The 13,186-nt window shown below is 45.4% G+C and overlaps 1 protein-coding gene and 1 pseudogene across 2 annotated transcripts in view; one reads left to right on the forward strand and one right to left on the reverse strand.

Moving 5' to 3' along the window:
• CLPB (ClpB family mitochondrial disaggregase) overlaps positions 1–13,186 on the reverse strand; it is a 159,162-nt gene that overhangs the window by 78,248 nt on the left and 67,728 nt on the right. For both annotated transcript variants that reach the window (XM_070425556.1, XM_070425555.1), the window contains exon 5: positions 2,365–2,493. In XM_070425556.1, coding sequence (XP_070281657.1) covers positions 2,365–2,493 — 129 coding nt within the window. The remainder of the gene's footprint in view (positions 1–2,364; positions 2,494–13,186) is intronic.
• LOC139017615 (NADH dehydrogenase [ubiquinone] iron-sulfur protein 8, mitochondrial pseudogene) lies at positions 8,257–8,874 on the forward strand (annotated as a pseudogene).

A 13,186-nucleotide genomic window follows, 5' to 3' on the forward strand; every position in this document is an offset into this window, starting at 1 on the left:
TACTCTACATGGCCTCCAAAGGGGTCAGAGAACTTCCCACATTATCACATTGCTGACTGGATCTCCTCCCAGCTCTCTCATGGGTACTGCTAAGTCAGAGTTGGTCAAGAAAAGCTGCCCCTCCAGCTCTAACTCTCTAAAATCCGGGGACCCTAAATTACTGTGGACTAAGCAATTTCAAGGACAAGGGTTCTGTGTAGACTTGGTAAACACAGGCTGATCTCCCAGAGAGCACGTCCATCTCATTTGCTGCAGCAAAGCTGGTGGCAAATATAGGTTAAGAAAAGTGGATGGTCAGGAAGGAAGTTCTCTTGCTTTCCCTGAAACCCTTGGAGAAGGTCAACTGAGGTCAGAAGACTTTAGAAATGTTACTGGCAACAGCCCCCAGGACAAGGGGGTAGGATCCTCCCTCTCGGTTGGCTGGTCACATACACAGGCTAACCAAGAGAGGTCAAGGGGGGAGGGAGGTCATAAGTTGGCAGGCCTGTAGCCCTGAGTGACGGCCACTTGTTCAGATCAGGAAGGGAGAAATAAGTGGGTTAATGGTTTTGGCCCTTGAGGCTGGGAGGCTAGGGCAGGGGGTGTAAATGGAAGCTGGGTAAAAAGGCAGGTGGGCAAACTGTAAAAGTGGGGGCAACAGGCATCTGTTCCAAGTCAACAGGCAGGAACCATGCCCTTGAAATGATTCAAAGGGCCAGCCTTGGCCTGGGGGGAAAGGGGGACACGTCATAAAAGGCCTGGCCTCTTCATTTCAAAGGTGTTCGATCTGGAAGGCTGGAGAGAGGGTCTCTTTTTAGAGTGAATCCCTGTCTGTTTGGGGGCTGAAGGGAAGCGGGAAATGTAAACTACTGGACAATGGCTGGGGGTATTGATTGATTTTAAAGCATGGCAGAGAAGCCCCACGGTGAATGCTCCAATTCTTAGCTACAAATTTCTCGCCAGAGAGCTTTCCAAAGCACAAAGTGAGTAGCATCCTGCTTGGGGATGTGTTCTGCTTCTGAGAGCACTAAGTTTTTTCTCCAAAAGCTTCAATCATCCCAGGCACTGTTACCACAATGTATATGCCCCAGACCAAGGCACATCATGGGGTAGGACCCTTGTAGGCTGTGGGCCAGGCCTGGGTATTAAGCCAGTGTGGTTGGATTTGGGGGTGTTGGGCCAGCAGGGTAAAGTCTCTGGGACGAAGAGAACTGTATTTGAAAACTGAATTTTGAAAAAGTGATTGGGCTGAAGAGGACAGTTAGCAGAAGTTACAGAAAAGAAAATCACAGCTCATTTAAAGATATTTCAAGCAGTCAAAGAAGAAGTGAACTAAATGGATACCTAAAATGAAATGGACTCCCAGGGAAGAAACAGAATTCTCTCAGTTCTGGACAAAATCCAAGGAAATGCCAGCCAGCCAACTACTGGAAAGGTTTGTGCCAGGAGGAGAGTGGGTAGCCCTGATGACCTCTGAGGACCCTTGCAGCTTGTAAGTTCTATGAAGAATGATCCCTGACAAGCAGTCCCTTGGATGGGTGTCTAGCCCCAAAGATGGTCTCTAGCCCCACAAAAAGTGGCATTGAGAGCATAAACAGGCAGTCATGTGCCATACTCAGGGGTCTGGGCACCACACATCCAAGCAACATGCATCGCCCCCTATCATGAAAAGAGACTGTAGTGGGATAAAAGAAAGTAGTATGAAAAGTGACTGCTTGGGAGGTATCAGGCAGGGTGGAAGATAACACTGCACCAGACTTGGACAGGAGCAGACCAGCCTGAATCTGGGGATTGCACATACTGTCCCTCCATTTAAATCAATGCTCTCTCAAGGGAGGGTATTCAATCATTCAGCAAATGCTTATTGAGTGCTGGCTGTGTGCTGGGTACTGTGCTAGGTGCTGGGTTTGCTGACTTCAGGGAGCTCAGAGTCAAATTAGGGAGAAGACTACTGAAAACATAAGAACAATGTCAGACTGTGACAAGTATGAGTTTAGACTGGGGTGGGGGTGGAATCAAGGAGGATGTCTTTGAGACCTGGGTTAACAGGGATGTGAAGGTCCTCCCCTTTGTCTACTAGCCCTGCATTAGAGGTCATAGTGGAGAAGAAAGGACACTTTTGGAAATTGCAACGAACAAGACTCGCAGAGCATGTGCAGACAGGTAGGATGGTCTGGTACAAAACACAGGTAGGCAAAGATGTTCCACCCACAAGAGGTCAAACCACATGTACACACTGCCCCTCTCATTAAGTACTGCCACCCTCAAAGCAATTCCAGCCCTGGGAGGGTAACAGGGCTATGGGCGAGCATGGCATTTCCAGAGTGGAGAGGTTGTCAAGTTTCTCTTTCTGCCAACCCCCACCCCATTCATCCATGCTCTTACCTCCATTAAGCAGCTCCTTGACGGTGCGGTAGTCGTCCGCAAGGGCAGCATAGTGCAGGGCTGTGCAGCCCTTGAAGCTGGCGCGGTTGTTCAGCCGGTTGTTGAAGTCATCTTCTCGGGTGACCAGAACTGGGGGGGACAGTAACACAAACCCTTCTATTAGCAACAAATGCTCTGAGCCACCAACTTCACCATCTTTCTCTTGGCATTTTAATTTACTCACTCACCCATTTATCTACTTGCTAAATATGCAATGACACCTATTATGTGCATGGCAATCTGTGCCAGGCAAGAGAAAGTAAAGCAGAGCTCAGTTAGTTCCACAAACATTTACTGACATTTATTATGTGATAGGATTCATTTGGGGACACAGAGTGAATCAGACATGGTCTCTGACCTAATCTGAAGAAGGAGACAGAGAACAAACACATGTTTATTGTATTATTTGAGATAAATACTATGTTAGAAATATAACAGGATGATATAGAAAGCCAGAGGGGAAATTAGCTCAATTTGGGAATGAAGAGAGGATCTCAGATGTCCAGAATCTTGAAGGGTGAAGAGGAGCCATCCAGGTGAAGAAAGAAGGCTGGGGTAAGAGAGGGAACCAGAGGGGCAGGAGACAGAGGCTGTTCTTTGCAGAACAGTAACATATCCCTCTGCTCTGAAGATGTTTACAAACTAGTGAGTGTTTGATATTATTTTGTGATGACCTTTTATAATTTATAAAAGCCATTAAAATTTTGAAACTACAGAAAAATACAAAGAAGGGATCAATATCTCTGCAACTTGAAAAACTGCACTTAATATTTTGGTATATATCCATATATATATATATACATATATATATATATATACATACATATATACCCTATAGAATTGGAATTTACTACATTGCAATTTTGTAATATGCTTTTTTACCCTTAATAAATGCACTGTGAACATGTTTTTAAAGGTAAGATTAAAAAGTATTTCATGTGATCAAAGAACCAAAAATCCTAGGCTCACTCTAGTGCTAGTATTCATGACTCTCCCTCTCCAATTTCATATTAAATAACCTAAAACCAGTTCTGTCACTTTTATAGGACCCTATGGGTTGGGCGACCACACACATCCGGGATGAACCTGGTTTATGCCTGTTGTCCTGGACAGTCCCAGTCTGGAAAATAAATTGGAAGGTTACCCCACCTCTGAGGTCCTCCCTTGGGACCTGAGACCCCATAAAACAACTATAATACTTAGGTGATGGGGTTTCTTTCTGCCCCAATTATCAGAGTAACTGTTATGTTCCCTCCTGAACTGAGTTCATTGGGAGTGGAATTTGGGTCCTACCTACCTGAACCCCCTTCTCTAGCCCAGAGCACAGGGTCTGCAAGAGGTAGGTTCCTCTCACCCCCACTGGGTAAGGGGGTGTAATTCAGCCAACAGGTAACCTTGCCTAGGTAGTTAAAAGCATCAGACAATTCCTAAACCATTCTTTTCCAAGTAAGTAGTATTAGAATAGTGTCCATGCATTTTTCCCTCCCTTCCCATTTAAAGTTCAAAAAGCCAAAGACTGTCATGCCTTCTCCTAATACTAACAGATCTCATTTACTGACCTTTTTCTACTCTGTGCCTGGCAAGGTAGCTTCACACAATCTATTTAATTCTCATAACTATCTTATATAGTGGGTATTATCATTCTCATTTTATAGATGAGAAAACTGAAACACAGAGGTCACACAGCTAATACAGGGGTGAGCAAAAGTAGGTTTAGAGTTATAATACAAATAAATCATATAACAATTAATAAATACTAGTACAAGAATAAAATCTGTGTTTCATGTACTTGCAATTATAAACCTACTTTTGCCCGCCCTTGTACGTGGTTGAGGGAGGATTAGAACCCATGTCTAATCTGAGTCTTTACTCTTTCTCTCCACCATATCATGCTGGCATCCTAATTTTGCAAATGAGCAAATCAGATCCCAAAGAAAGGAGCTCAGAGCCTAGATGTCTGGCCCCAGCCTTGACTCTTATTCTCCCTCCTTTTCCTGCTCAGGTGAAGGTGCACCGTACTTTCTGCAGAACTTAACAGGGAACGGCCTGAGATCTGTAGCTAGCTTAGGTGGGAGTATTTCAAATGTTTGGCCAAAATGAAGTTGGTGGAGTATGCAGCTGAGACTAGACCACACTTTCTTGTGGCCTATGGACTCAATAGTCAATCAGCAATTATGCACCACACAGAGGCTTCCAGACCGATAACTTCCTCCCCTCCACACCTGGAGTGTTATCTGACCTTTCCTGGAGTAGAGAGAACAGGAAGAAGGCCTCTGAGCAGCTAACACACAAGTCACATATGCATTTTTCCCATAAGAGAGCCCTTTAGAGACCTAACTCAGAGAGATTACCAACTCTTAGTGGCAAACAGTCTTATCAAATAATAGTAAGTGATCTTTGTTTCCAGCTCTCTGCAGATTAGGAGAAGAAAACAATAAGGCTAGGGAGGAGGCTTCATAATCAAGCAGACTGATTACAATCAAGTGGTGGCCAGGCAGGGAGGGAAAAGAACAATAAAAAGCTAAAAAGAAATCCACAGAATACTGCACCTCAAAAACCCCTAAGGGCACCACTGAATTGCCCATAGGACATTAACTGCTGGATACAATAATGAACCTGAAGAAAAGTGATAGTTGGTTCAAGAAAGCAGGAAGGGTGTAATCCATTTTACAAAGAAAACACACCATTCATTCAACAAACAACACTTAATGAGCACCAATGCATGGTGGTAGCTGCTGGAGGTATACTAATGAATAAGAGTCTAATGCAAACTGGACACCAAAGCTCAAGCAAGCTTCTCCGGCTGGCAATGCTCTGTGCACGCTGTCAAGCATCGGTACTGGGGAAGCAAAGCTGTACCTGACTCCATGAGAAAAGAGCAACTAGAAGCTCCACATTTAGTACTTTTCTAGATTGCTCTGTGTGCCTTTTCCCGTGACTGGTTTATTTAAGTCTGTATCCTTCAACTGAAGTGAACTGTAACTGAGGAAACCAAGATGGTGGCATAGGTAAACACTGGAAATTGCTGCCTCGCACAACCACTTCAAAAATACAACTAAAAGACAAAACGGACATCATCCAGAACCACAGGAAGGCTGGCTGAGTGGAAATTCTACAACTAGAAGGAAAGAGAAAAGCACACTGAGTCTCAGAGGAGGTGCGGAAGTGCAGAGGTATGGAGGTACACGTGGAAAGGGCTGGCAACTGAGGACACGGTTGTCTTTTTCAATCTGGAGGGAGACACAAGCTCCCGACTGCTCTGAACTCCAGTTCCGGGCGAGTCTCTGGGGACCTAGACTCATACGGGGAGAAACTGGACTGTCTGGCATCAGTTGGAACTCAAGGGCGGCTTTCTCTCAGAGGTGCTTGCAGCGATTACCGGGACACTGAGACGTGGGGCCTCTTAGGGTAGGACTGAGGATCAGCCATAGCTGTTTGCTCCGCCTTGTTGATTCCCTGAGACCCCGCCCCACCCAAGCTGTGAGCAGAGGCTTTTGCATATGAAAGGGCCTGGCCCTTTGCAATCTGAAAATTACCTAACAAACTGCAGCTGAGCCAGAGACCCAGAACTTCCAAAAGAAGGCCCAAGGCCCCACAGCAGCTTGCATTGCTTCACAGCTGGGCCTCATCTGGGAACCTCCAAACCCCAAAGAAGAGGAATCTGCAGATCTCTCCATAGCTCCTGCTGGGTAGCCTCAGGCAGAGGCTAAATTAGCACCTCCTTAGAGATCCAAGAGCCAGTGTACCCAGTGGTCAGAGTGGGGCCATCCAGATTACAACTCCTCAGATCCATAAGGGACACACTCAGGGGGCAGACTCAGTGAGCACCAAAGCCCCACTGAAGCAAGTCTTGCTCCAGAAGGGTGTCTCCAGCACAGAAGTTCTCCCACTGTAGACACAGCTGATTCTCACAGCCAATTGGCCTGGAGGTCAATTCCTCCCAGTGATACCTACAACAATCAAGGCTTAACTACAACAAGACTGTGCACAAAGCCCACAAAGGGGTGCACCAAGAGTGTCCACCTCAGGTAATTGGGGAGGCTGAGCCACTGGGCCCTATAGGACACCTAGCACAGAAAGCCACTCTATCAACACAGGGAAGCATAAAAAAATGCGGAGACAAAGAAACAGGTCACAAATGACAGAAATGGAGGAAAGCAAACTACTGGATATAGAGTTCAAAACCACACTTATAAGGTTTTTCAAGAATTTTCTTGAAACCGCCGATAAATTTAGTGAGACCCTCAAGAAATCTAGTGAGACCCTCGAGGATATGAAGAAGGACCAACTAGAAATTAAACACACACTGACTGAAATAAAGAATATTATACAGAGTTCCAACAGCAGACTAGAGGATCGCAAGAATGAAGTCAAAGATTTGAAATACGAAGAAGCAAAATACACCCAATCGGAAAAACAAAAAGAAAAAAGAATCCAAAAATATGGAGATAGTGTAAGGAGCCTCTGGGACAACTTCAAGCATACCAACACCCGAATTACGGGGGTGCCAGAAGAGAGAGAGCAAGATATTGGAAACCTATTTGAAGAAATAATGACAGAAAACTTCCCCTACCTGGTGAAAGAAATAGACTTACAAGTCCAGGAAGCGCAGAGAACCCCAAACAAAAGGAATCCAAAGAGGACCACACCAAGACATATCATAATTAAAATGCCAAGGGCAAAACACAAAGAGAGAATCTTAAAAGCAGCAAGAGAAAAACAGTTAGTTACCTACAAGGGAGTACCCATACGATTGTCAGCTGATTTCTCAACAGAAACTATGCAGGCCAGAAGGGAGTGGCAAGAAATATTCAAAGTGATGAATACCAAGAACCTACAACCAAGATTACTTTATCCAGCAAAGCTATCATTCAGAATTGAAGGTCAGATAAAGAGCTTCACAGATAAGAAAAAGCTAAAGGAGTTTATCACCACCAAACCAGTATTATATGAAATGCTGAAAGGTATCCTTTAAGAAGAGGAAGAAGAAGAAAAAGGTAAAGATACAAATTATGAACAACAAATACACATCTATCAATAAGTGAATCTAAAAATCAAGTGAATTAATAATCTGATGAACAGAATAAACTGTGAATATAATAGAATCAGAGGCATAGAAAGGGAGTGGACTGACTATTCTCAGGCAGTGGGGGGGGAAAGGGGTGTGGGGGGTTCGGGAAGAGACTGGACAAAAATCATACACCTATGGATGAGGACAGTGGGGGGGGGGGGTAAGGGCTGCGGGTGGGGTGGGAACTGGGTGGAGGGGAGCTATGGGGGGGAAAAAGAGGAACAACTGTAATAATCTGAACAATAAAGATTTAATTTTTTAAAAAAGAGTCTAATGCAAGAATCATACCACTGAACAAATTATATAATATGTTTCACAAGTGCAATTATAGAGCCATACCTAGGGTACTTACCATAAAAAGCAGACAAATTTAGGAAACACAGCTGGATTATTCAGTTCAGAGACAAATGTCACCAGAGTGCTGACATCATAGCCCAGTGATGGTGAACCTATGACACGCATGTCAGAGGTGACACGCGAACTCATTTTTTTGGTTGATTTTTCTTTGTTAAATGGCATTTAAATATATAAAATAAATATCAAAAATATAAATCTTTGTTTTACTATGGTTGCAAATATCAAAAAATTTCTATATGTGACACGGCACCAGAGTTAAGTTAGGGTTTTTCAAAATGCTGACACGCCGAGCTCAAAAGGTTCGCCATCACTGTAATAGCCTGACTATTAAGAAATCATAGGAGGGAATGGCAGCATCCAGGGGGTAGGCTCCGCCTCTCGGCGAGCAGGCCTATCGGTAGGGGAAGGAGAGGCAACGCTTCAAGATGCACTGCCTGACTACACCCTCAGTGCTTCGGGCCCTGGCCCAGGCTGTTCGTGCAGGGCATCCCAGTGCCCGCAGCCTCCACAGCAGCGCAGTGGCAGACACCTACAAGTACGTGAACTTGCGAGAGCCCTCGATGGACATGAAGTCAGTGACTGACCGGGCAGCTCAAACCCTTCAGTGAACTGAACTCATCCGAGGACTGAGCATGACCCTGAGCCAGCCACCATAAACTACCCCTTTGAGAAGGGCCCGCTGAGCCCACGCTTCCGTGGGGAGTATGCGCTGCGCCTATACCTGTCCGGGGAGGAGCGCTGCATCGCATGCAAGCTTTGCGAGGCTGTCTGCCCGGGCCCAGGCCATCATCATCAAGGCTGAGCCACGAGCCAATAGCAGCCGCCGGACCACTCGGTATGACATCGACATGATCAAGTGCATCTACTGTGGCTTCTGCCAGGAGGCCTGCCCTGTGGATGCCATTGTCGAGGGCCCCAACTTTGAGTTCTCCACAGAGACGCATGAGGAGCTGCTGTACAACAAGGAGAAGCTGCTGAACAATGGGGACAAGTGGGAGGCCGAGATCGCTGCCAACATCCAGGCTGACTACCTCTACTGGTGACGCTGCCCAGCTGGCCCATGGCCCCTGCTGCCATTAAAGAAGCTCTGACCCCCACAAAAAAAAGAAAGAAAGAAAGAAAGGAATTATAGGAGGGCCCTTGCTCACCTCTGAGGTCTCATTTCTCACCATCCCTTTCTAATGTTTTTGTTTGTTTGTTTTTTTGCCTCTGAGCTTTTGCAATTACCATTCCACTGCCTGGAACATCTTCTCCTCTTCCATGCCTTCAGTTGGCTAACTCCAATTCATTTTTAGGCCTCTGATTAGAAATGTTCTTCTAGTGATTCTTTCCAAGTTCGAAACAGTTACTACTCCTAAGAGCTACCCAGCACCTTAGACATCTTCCGATTAAGTATTTATTACATTCTATTGCAATCACCTGTTTTCTTGACTACGTTCTCCACTAGGCAAAAAGCTCGTGAAAACAGAAGTGTGACCGTCTTCTCCACAATTGTGTCCCCAGTGCCCAGTACGGTTCTGGCCATAAATACCTGCTTGATAAATATTTGTTGAACTAGCAAATTAAATACATAATTCATAAACAAGTTCTGATGCTACCTTGTTTTGGGGATGATAATAATGTCAGCCAACAAGTATTTAGTGGAGGCACTAGTGCAGTGGTTCTCAACCTTCTGGCCCTTTAAATACAGTTCCTCATGTTGTGACCCACAACCATAAAATTATTTTCGTTGCTACTTCATAACTGTAATGTTGCTACTGTTATGAATCGTAATGTAAATATCTGATATGCAGGATGGTCTTAGGCGACCCCTGTGAAAGGGTCGTTCAACCGCCAAAGGGGTCGCAACCCACAGGTTTAGAACCGCTGCATAGTGTGTGGCTGTTAAATAGGTGAGCTCTGGAGCCAGACCACCTATGTTTGGATCTCAGTCCTGAATTTGCTGACTGTAATATTGGGTAACTACCTACCCTCTCTGTGCCAAGTTTCTTTATCTGTAAATGGAGATGATAACAGTACTCTCCCAGGGATACTGTAAGGGTTAAATGAGACACTATGAGTAAAGGGGCTTGGAGCAGCCCCTGGCATACAGTACCTCTCAGTAAATGTCAGCTGTTATCCTTACTGTCTAATCTTGTGCTTCCAAAGTGTATTTTCTCTGTGAAAGAGGTCCATTTGGGGAATCCTGCATACACCATGCCCCTCAGAAAGGCACAGTTCTTGGTTAAGAACCATCTGTTCGCCGAAGCCGGTTTGGCTCAGTGGATAGAGCGTCGGCCTGCGGACTGGAGGGTCCCAGGTTCGATTCCGGTCAAGGGCATGTACCTGAGTTGCGGGCACATCCCCAGTAGGAGATGTGCAGGAGGCAGCTGATCGATGTTTCTCTCTCATCGATGTTTCTAGCTCTCTGTCTCTCTCCCTTCCTCTCTGTAAAAAATCAATAAAATATATATTAAAAAAAAAAAAAAAAGAACCATCTGTTCAATTTGGTGTCACTCGGCAGTTCCTGGTTTTGACAGCCTCTCTCCACCTAACCATTATTAAAATCCTGCAATGCTGGTGTTCCACAGAACACTCTTTGGAACTGAGTAATACATTAAAACCTGTAAAATATTTTCACTTATTTATTTCAGAATAATCTGTGAGGTGTAAGTTTACTCTCTCCATTTTACAAGTAAGGAACTGAAGTAAAGAAGGGCCACAATCAGCTGGTGGTCGAGCAAGGCCCGTTTCATTCTCTTATCGATAATAATCTCTCTCCCCCAATTTGTCCCACATCATCTTGCTGAAATCCCCAGCTCATTAGATTTCATATTCTTTTCTTTCAAAGGTGGGAAGTTGTGGGGAGAAGTAGGTACAGCACACACCCTCACGCACTTACCCCCTCCACTGAAGAAAAGTACGCAAATCCACGGAAGCTAAAGTGACTCATTCAAGAATGGCTCACCAGCTGGCCAACACGGTGGTATTTTGTGGCCCCGTGTTTACAGGTGGTCCTCAGCCAGTGAACAATACCCTTCCCAACAAAGACATCTACTAGCCTGTCTCCAGCACTGGGAAGATGGGCTTAGGCTCCTGCTTCCCCTCCAAGCCAGAGGGAGAGTGACAAACCATTACTTTGTTATCTTTCTGCTCTCACCTCTGACTTTTTGATGTTGCAAAGTCTATGCCTGGGTGCCATGGCAAGTATGTGCCTGAGAGATACTCTGCAGGATTCCCTAGCCTCAGCAGTGCCAAGAGTCAGCAGAAGTGAAAGCAGTACCTGAAGCCCTTCATGCAGCCCTGGCCATTCCTGAGCTGAAACTGCACCACCCCCCCTCCCCCCCAAAAAACCTAAAACCAAAACCAACCAACCAACCAACCAAACCCACTACCTCCCACGATGAGAAACAGTGATTTAAGATAAAGGAGCCATGGACTCCTGACTCTTAGTTCTGCCATTTACTTTGGGTATGATACAATGGGTATGATAAGCAATAATTTGAGGAACACTAAATATTTAAATATTATGAGAGTCAAATGTGATGATAGGCTTAAAAAACATTACCAAAACATTTACTAATGCTGCTTTCTCCCTTGGGTTAGACCAGGGGTGGGCAAACTTTTTGACTCGAGGGCCACAATGGATTCTTAAACTGGACCGGAGGGCCGGAACAAAAGCATGGATGGAGTGTTTGTGTGAACTAATATAAATTCAAAGTAAACATCATTACATAAAAGGGTACGGTCTTTTTTTTTTTAGTTTTATTCATTTCAAACGGGCCCGGATCCGGCCCACGGGCCATAGTTTGCCCACGGCTGGGTTAGACACTAGGGACACGGAGATGACTCAGACATGGCTCGTGTCCTCGCACTGCTAAGTCTATTGGGGGAAATTTTGATAAAAGGTATATGAGGCAAGATGGGTGGTCTCCAGATAACAAAACATGTATTACTTACTGCTGCCTTGTGCAGAGGAAAGGCAACCCTAGATACAAGCCCCATTCCCTCAGCTGTCTCTACCTGCCACTCCCAGGGGCTGTGCAATCTAATGTCATGGAGTGTCCAACAGTGTCCTGTCTTTAAAGATGTGAGCACGTTTCTTTGAGAGGGAACCTCTACAACTAATATGACAAACTCAAGAATAACCCCTTATATTTGTGCAGCATTTTACAGTTTAGTGAGTACTACAATGCAATCATTCCCTACCCTCATGACAATCTAGGGCAGATGGGTCAAGTTCTGTTCTCTACTGAGCAAGAGATAGAGGTAAAGAAGTTAGGCGGCCTGCCCAACTCGCACTGCTAGTGGGTGGTGAACTAGGACTAGACCTCAAACCTACCTGGCTCCGTCCTCCATACTGCATAGTTTCTGCAAGTGTCCACAGAGTCAAACCTCACATAACCCAGGGTCACCTAAGCTGGCTTGAAGCTAAGAGACTAAGCTAAATTCTTGAGTCTTGAGTATCTACAAGGTGTTTTGAATCTACAACCACATTAAATCCTTACTACAACCTGAGAGATGGCCATCCTACTGTCCACATTGCAGGCTGCTTCCTCAACCTCTGTGGGCACTGTCAGCTCTGCATGTTGCATTTGTCATCAGCCAGAGGATGGGGCAAGAGGGAGATTCCCTGTGTTGGGTCAACATGAGACCATCCTTGGAGAGTGTAAGGCCTAGACAGCCTGCTTTCCTCTCCAAATTCTACCTGTTATTTAAAGCCCAATTCAAGGCCTCCTCTTCCAGGAAGTCCTCTCCCCCCAGCACTGCCCTGGATAACTGTCACGTTAATTATGTGTACTCATCTACCAGTTAATTATACATTATCTTACAACACCTCTTGTAATATTTTATTGTGTTAAAATTTTTCCTTCTGTTCTGACTCCCCAATTAGAACAAAACTCCCCTAGGCTCCTCACTGATGACAGTAACTAGCACAACATTTTTTGTATGTACTTCAGACAGCATCACTTCAGTTTTTCATGCAGCTTGAGACTTCATTCATCTACCTGCCCATAGGCACACCACCCCTGGCACCGCAATACAGAAAGTGCTATGAGAGGCATGCATGCACAGGGTCTGATGGCAGCACAGATGGCACACGTGTCATGTGGCTTGGGGAGGAATCTCCCAGGAGAACTGTTCTAAGGATGAAGGGGAGCTTGACAGGTGGCGAGGGGAAGAAAGGCATTCCAGGACAGGAAGTATCATTTGCAAAGACCAGAGGGTAAAGACTGTATTGCCTGTTCATTCATCCAAGAAACTGGGAGTCCTTCGGTGAGCCTGGAATGCTGAGTGAAGGTGGGTGGAGCAGTAGGCAGAGATGAGGTTGCCCAGGAAGGCAGAGGCCTGATCTTGAGAGGGGTTCGGACTCTA

Source organism: Myotis yumanensis, unplaced genomic scaffold (genome assembly GCF_028538775.1).
Source record: "Myotis yumanensis isolate MYYU_CA2020_CCGP unplaced genomic scaffold, mMyoYum1.0.hap1 SCAF_10, whole genome shotgun sequence".
NCBI lineage: Eukaryota > Metazoa > Chordata > Mammalia > Chiroptera > Vespertilionidae > Myotis > Myotis yumanensis.